The sequence below is a fragment of the Mus caroli genome, chromosome 17, assembly GCF_900094665.2.
Source record: "Mus caroli chromosome 17, CAROLI_EIJ_v1.1, whole genome shotgun sequence".
NCBI lineage: Eukaryota > Metazoa > Chordata > Mammalia > Rodentia > Muridae > Mus > Mus caroli.
Genome location: NC_034586.1, coordinates 3,396,775 through 3,403,250, shown reverse-complemented (window position 1 = coordinate 3,403,250; position 6,476 = coordinate 3,396,775). Strand labels below are relative to the sequence as shown.

Below are 6,476 nucleotides of genomic sequence, written 5' to 3'. Positions count from 1 at the left end.
ACTGGCTTGCTTTCCCTGGCTTGCTCAGCCTGCTTTTCTTTTTCTATAGAACCCAGGACCACCAGCCCAAAGATGGCCCCACCCAAAATGAGCTGCCCACCCCCCCCCCATTGATCTCTAATTAAGAAAATGCCTTACAGAGGAATCTTATGAAGGTATTTTCTCAATTGAGGCTCCCTCCTTTCTGATAACTCATTTGTATGTCAAGTTGGCATAATACTAACCAGCATAGATAGATAGATAGATAGATAGATAGATAGATAGATAGATAGATAGATAGACAGACATATCTGGGCATGTGTTCCTGCCTCTAATCCCAGTCCTTGGATGGTTTAGTAGAATATCAGGAGTTCAAGGTCACGTTTGACTTTGTAACAACTGTAAGGACATTCTGAACTATAAGAAGCCCTGCTTCAAACAAAAGACACATACAGAATACATATATATACATATATATGTATATATATGTATATATATATATATATGCATACATAAGTACTTGGTGTTCATGAAGAACTAGTTCCTGTGCAACTTAAAGCTCTGTCACACTCACACCCTATAAGTAGCATGATGCAGTGTTTTCATATGACCTAACCACACCCTGCTGCAGATGTTAGATCATCTCTAGACAACCTCTAAGACCAAACAATTCACAAAGCAACCGATGTGCTGCATTGTTCTGGGAAAAAATGAAAAAGCACCAACTCTGTGTCTGTCCAGTGCAGAGGCAGGTCCTACCCTTGCCTGGTGGAATCAGCAGATCAGTCACAGAAAGAGAAGGTCAAGTCTATGTGGATATGAAGGGTGGGGGATCCTTGCTTGATGAGACTCTTGTCAAGAAATTGCTGACATAGTTCACTTAAAAATGCCCTTGGCAATTTTGCACGATTGTCCTGCAATAACCATTTAGCCTATGTAACTCCCAGGGTCAGGCTTTGCATGGCAGTCTACAGAGAATGGTGATTTGATGCTACACGCAGTGGTCGTCCATAAAAGGATCACAATAAGCTGTTTGCTTCTAGCACTGGTCCATGCCCTAGCTGTGACAGCCAACCACGCCCACCTGTTCCTCAAAGAAAGCAAAATTGGAAGCAGACAAACTTCCCGTTTGTTCCAAGGCCTCAGTGGACTTTCTTAGCCAGAGAAGTTCTTTCTCTAGACAACAATAAAAGTAGAGATCAAGAGAGAAGGAAGGGGGAGAGGAGGAGGAAGAAAAGGAAGAGACAAGAGGAGATGCTGTTGGAGTTTGTCAAAAGACCCTTACTCGGGCTGGAGAGATGGCTCAGCGGTTAAGAGCATTGACTGCTCTTCCAGAGGTCCTGAGTTCAATTCCCAGTAACCACATGGTGGCTCACAACCATCTGTAATGAGATCTGATGCCCTCTTCTGGTGTGTCTGAAGACAGCTACAGTGTACTTATAAATAAATAAATATTTTTTTTTCAAACAAGGGACAATTTATTAATAAGGAGACAGACAGACACTTAGCTGTGGAGACTTGAAGCTCCTCTGGCCTGCACTGGCTCCGCCCTTGCTCGGCAGGCTGGCCTTTGCAGATGTCCACGATGACCTAGGCTTTGCATCCCGACTGGAGGCTCTGAGGGTTCCTGCTGGCTCTTCTATTTCACCAGGTCCCAGTGTCTGAGTGGGAAGGACCCTCAAAGCATACAGACATAAGCTCTTTCCCAAAGTGCCCTTCTTGGATAAAACCACGCCCAGTGCCCCCTAGGCTGAGGTGAGAACTGCCTTCTCCACAGCAACCCTCAGGGCGGCCAAGATGCCCCTGCCTTGTCTGGACACCTAAAATTCCAACAATCTGCTCTCCCAGACTAAGGCTGAAAGGGTCAAGGGTTTTTATTTGGTTTGTTGTTGTTGTTTTGTTTTGTTTTGTTTCACCAAGGAGTTCTGGCTTACCTAGAACTCTCTATGTAGATCAATCTGGCTATGAATTCAAGAGATCTGCCTGCCTTTGCCTCCTGAGTGCAGGAACTAAAGGTTGGACACAGCTGTGTCCAGTTGAGGGGCGTGTTAACAGGAGGCAGTAGGATTTTAAAACTGGGTCCAGCTTTTACAACTATTGGGGGCCTAATCTGTGCTAGGCAGTGTTCTAGAAGCTGGATACAGCTCACACCGGCAAGGTCCCGGCGCCTAACCAAGACAGTTTCCTGAGCATGAAGGTTATGTAGTCTCTAATTTGTTTCTAGCTATTCTCATCCTCCTCTTCCCTCCCACCGATTCCCAGGCTCTTCTCTGCCTTCACCTGCAGACACCCTCACTCCGGTACCCTGGGCTTCTACCCTCCCTAGACTCCCATCACTCCAGTCCAGCTGGTGACTCCTCCTGAAGGGACCTTGGCCGACCATCCCCCACCCCAAAGGGCCTTAAGGCCAGATGCCCACGCTGGTGCTTTATTCGAGCAGAGCTGTCACCAAAGCCCTTACCACATTCTGCACATTTGTATGGCTTCTCCCCAGTATGTGTACGCCTGTGTTTGACTAAATCTGAGCTCCGGGGGAACTCTTTCCCACAGAAGCCACACACATGAAGCTGGCTGGGTCCGGAGGGCTGGCCCCACACTTGAGACTGAGGGACAATGGGTACAGAACCAGGTGGATTATGGGGCCGCAGGAGAGTAGATGGTGGTGGTGGTCTAGTGTATTCGTCCTGGTGGGTGCAGAGGTGCTTGACTCGGGCAGAACTGTCAGCAAAGCCTTTGCCACACTCAGGACAGAGGTAGGGTTTCTCCCCTGTGTGCACACGATGGTGTTTCACCAGATCAGAGCTTCGGCGGAAACCTTTGCCGCACTCAGGACACTTGTGGGGCTTGTCACCTGCCAGAGGTGGGGGCGGCTCCCCAGCCTGTGGGCCCCCAGGCTCTGGTTCCAAGCCAGGTAGGCCAAAGGGCCCATCACTGGAGTGTGAAGGACTCCGAGGCGTCAGTGAGGGGCTGGTGCCGAGAGGAGGTGGAGGAGGGCTGGGGATGAGCGGAACCACCGGGTAGGCTGCGAGACTGACGTCCTGGGGCTCCACATGGGTGAGGCGGTGGCGAAGGAGAGTGGAGCTGAGGCTAAAGCTACGGTTATACTCTGGGCAGGCGTGAGGCCTCTGGCCGCTGTGGGTGCGGAGGTGCTTCACCCAGGCGGAGCTATCAGCAAAGCCCTTGCCACACTCAGGGCACAGGTAGGGCTTCTCACCTGTGTGTACCGGCAGATGCTTCACCAGGTCAGAGCCCCTCGCAAACTCCTTTCCACTCACATCACAACCGAAGGGTTTGGGACCTAAGTGACTACGTTGGTGGCTCAGCAGGCTGCAGCTGAGCACAAACCTTTTGCCACAGTCGGTGCAGATGTACGGCTTGTCCTGGGCCTTGGGTCTATGTGGAGCCGCCGGAGCTGCAGGGGATGGCTGCCGTCGGGGAACCACTGGCTGGGGGAGCTGATCCCCTCTGTGTGTCCGCTGGCGCTTTTTACGGGCTGAACTGTCCCCAAAGCCTTTGCCACAGATGCCACACTTGTAGGGCTTCTCTCCTGTGTGTGTCCGCTGGTATTTTACCAGGTCAAAGCTCTGCCGGAAGCTCTTGCCACATTCGCCACAGATCGTGGGGCGTTCACCAGCAGGAATCCGAGATCGAGGCATCTTGGGAGGACCTGGGGCCGGTGGCCGGACCCTGTAGGCCTTCTCGCCAGTGTGAGTTCGCTGATGTTTGATTCGGGCTGAGCTGTCCCCAAAGCCCTTGCCACAAACGCCACACTTGTAGGGCTTCTCTCCTGTGTGCGTCCACTGGTATTTTACCAGGTCAGAGCTCTGCCGGAAGCTCTTGCCACATTCGCCACAGGTCGTGGGGCGTTCACCAGTAGGAATCCGAGATCGAGGCATCTTGGGAGGACCTGGGGCCGGTGGCCGGACCCTGTAGGCCTTCTCGCCAGTGTGAGTTCGCCGATGTTTGATTCGGGCTGAGCTGTCCCCAAAGTCCTTGCCACAAACGCCACACTTGTAGGGCTTCTCCCCTGTGTGCGTCCTCTGCTGTTTCACCAAATCAGACATCTGCCTGAAACACTTGCCACACTCACCACACACAGCAGCTCGATCATTACTGCCCTGTTCCCACGGGGGTTCTCCCAGAACCCGGGAGACTGGGTCTCGAGGCTGTCGCTTTCCAAGCCCCTTTCCGCGGACCCATAAATCATCCCAGCTCTGAAAGCCATCGGGTTTGAGAGAAGTATTTCCTACTTGGGGAGCTGGGGCTAAATGTTCCTCTTCCTTGAACTCTGAGCCATCCCTCTCCTGTGTTCAAACTCTTCCCCCGGAGAAGCCTCCATAGTCTCAGTCCCTTTCTGTGCGGTGCGGACCGCCGCCCTCACCTGTACCAATGGCTCTCAGCCGCTTTCAAGTCCTCTGCGCCCTAGGGCTGTGCGGCGCGCTGCACCGTAGGCCCACGACGGGGACGCGGCCCCGGGGAGTCCGAGGGCACCCGCTGCCCCGTTCCCCTCGGTACAACAGGAACTCAGCAGCCAGCGGCCCGGGTACGGGCTCCACGCCACGCCGGGAGGGGGCTCGGCCCACGTCCCGGGCGCCGCGGGGCAGAAATAAATAAATCTTAAAAAAAAAAAAAAGACCCTTACTCGCAAGGATCACAGAGACCACCGCCATTGCTGCAAAGCACATGAGGACTTTTATTGATCCAACATGTTGGGGACTCCCCTCTCTGCATGCAGGCCAGAGGAGAGACCCGAACAAAGAAAGAACACACTTTTTATACCTTTGTAAGGGACAGATTTGAGCAACAGGGTTCTCATTGGTGTAGCAAGTAACCCTTTCAGGCATTGGTTGGTTTGTATAGTGACTAAGTAACCCTTTGGCCTAGTCCCTCACTTTGCTTGCCCCCATGGTGGGTTATTATGATTTGGTCAGCAAAGCAAGTTTGAATTTATGGATCAGCTATTAACGTCACAGCTATTAACAGGGGAATTCTCACAACAAGATCAGGGTGGTTTGTGGTCTTTGTCAGAATTCAGTGTGGGGCAGGGGGCAGGAGAATTGCTAATCTTGTTATGGTTATTTCTCTGAGAACAGCTAATGTTATTTTCGTAGCTGCAGGCTTAATCATTTTGACCGCTAAAACTATGTTCTTACATTTGTTTAGTCAGCCAGCTTCCTTATCTGGCTCTGTACTTTGCCTGCTAGAACAGTCTGGAAAATCCTTTTTGAAGGGGGAAGGTACTGGGTGGTCTTGAATTCATTTTGGATATTACAATGGAATGTAAAGGGAAGGGAGGAGGAAAGGTTTCAAATGGCTCTCTTCCTTATTTCTTTCTTTTGATTAAGAATTTAATTTAGGTTGGGTGTGGTGGCACATGCCTTCAGTCCCGGGACCCAGAAGGCAGAGGCTTCTCGCCTCTATATAATCTTATCGAGGCCTAGAATGTTTTCAGCCTCTGAGGCTTCCTGCTGAATATGCTAACCCTTTCTAGTTCATTCTGATCTCTGGCTAGCTGGTGAACTTAGCTCTTCTGACTCAAAACTCCTCTCCAAGCTGACTGATTCAATCTGGCTTCTTTTGGCTTCTGACTGAATTGTTTTGTTTGGCTTCATACTAAGTTTGGCAATATGTTTGAATCTTCTGGCTCATTCTGTCTTCGCCTGTGTCTAGCTTCTTCTGTCCCTGAATCCTGTCTCTGTACAACTGTCCCAGTAAAACTGCCCTCTCTCCTCTCACAGCTCTCTTTTAAGTAGCCTCTCTTTCCTCTCTGTTTTCATGAGATTTGGTCAGATCCTTTTCTGTCAAATCTTTCTCTAATTGGTCACTTTGTCTGCCACTCAATTAGACATCACTTTCAAACATGGCTGCTTCCTCCTACAAACCAACTTTACCTTCATTGTTTGGGATTAAAGGTGTGTGCTAAGGGCCTGTCTCTATTCCAGCCAGAGAGATTAAAGGTGTGTGCTAAGTCTTAGCCACACCACAACTAGAAACAGGTTTTTTACAGAAAACGATACAATTTCAGAGTTCACAGTGTGATCAAATATCCTGCAAGAGGTGAGCCTGATTTACATAGAGTTTCAGGACAGAGAGAGACAGACCCTGGAGAAAAAGAGAGAGAGAGAGAAAGAGGGAGAGAGAGAGAGAGAGAGAGAGAGAGAGAGAGAGAGAGAGAGAGAGAGAGATTTAATTAAAAAGAACATGAATTGTGACCAGATTTTCCCTATCCAATTACATTAAAATATTAGTGCAGTAGGAGGCCTGTGATTGGACACAGAAAAGGGAGGCAGAGCTAAGAGTTGCAGAGACAGAGGTGTCTCAAGGGAGAAAGGGGAAGAGCCAAGATGGAGATGGATGGACAGGAAGAAGAGCCAGATCCACTGTGGTTTTTATAGTCACAAGTAGTTATGATATATCATAAAGGATAGAATATTTGGGATAATTTGTCTAATCTGGTGGGCACCTTTTATCACTATCAATTGGTTCTGAAATTATTG

The 6,476-nt window shown here is 49.8% G+C and overlaps 1 protein-coding gene across 1 annotated transcript; it reads right to left on the bottom strand.

Moving 5' to 3' along the window:
• Positions 1 to 1,890: 1,890 nt before the first annotated feature.
• Positions 1,891 to 4,318, bottom strand: LOC110284274 (zinc finger protein 48-like). The gene is given in 3 exon segments (XM_021149997.1): positions 1,891 to 3,801; positions 4,042 to 4,285; positions 4,288 to 4,318. Coding segments are annotated over 3 exon segments (1,764 nt in total). The 3' UTR covers positions 1,891 to 2,312.
• Between the last annotated feature and the right edge of the window lie 2,158 nt (positions 4,319 to 6,476).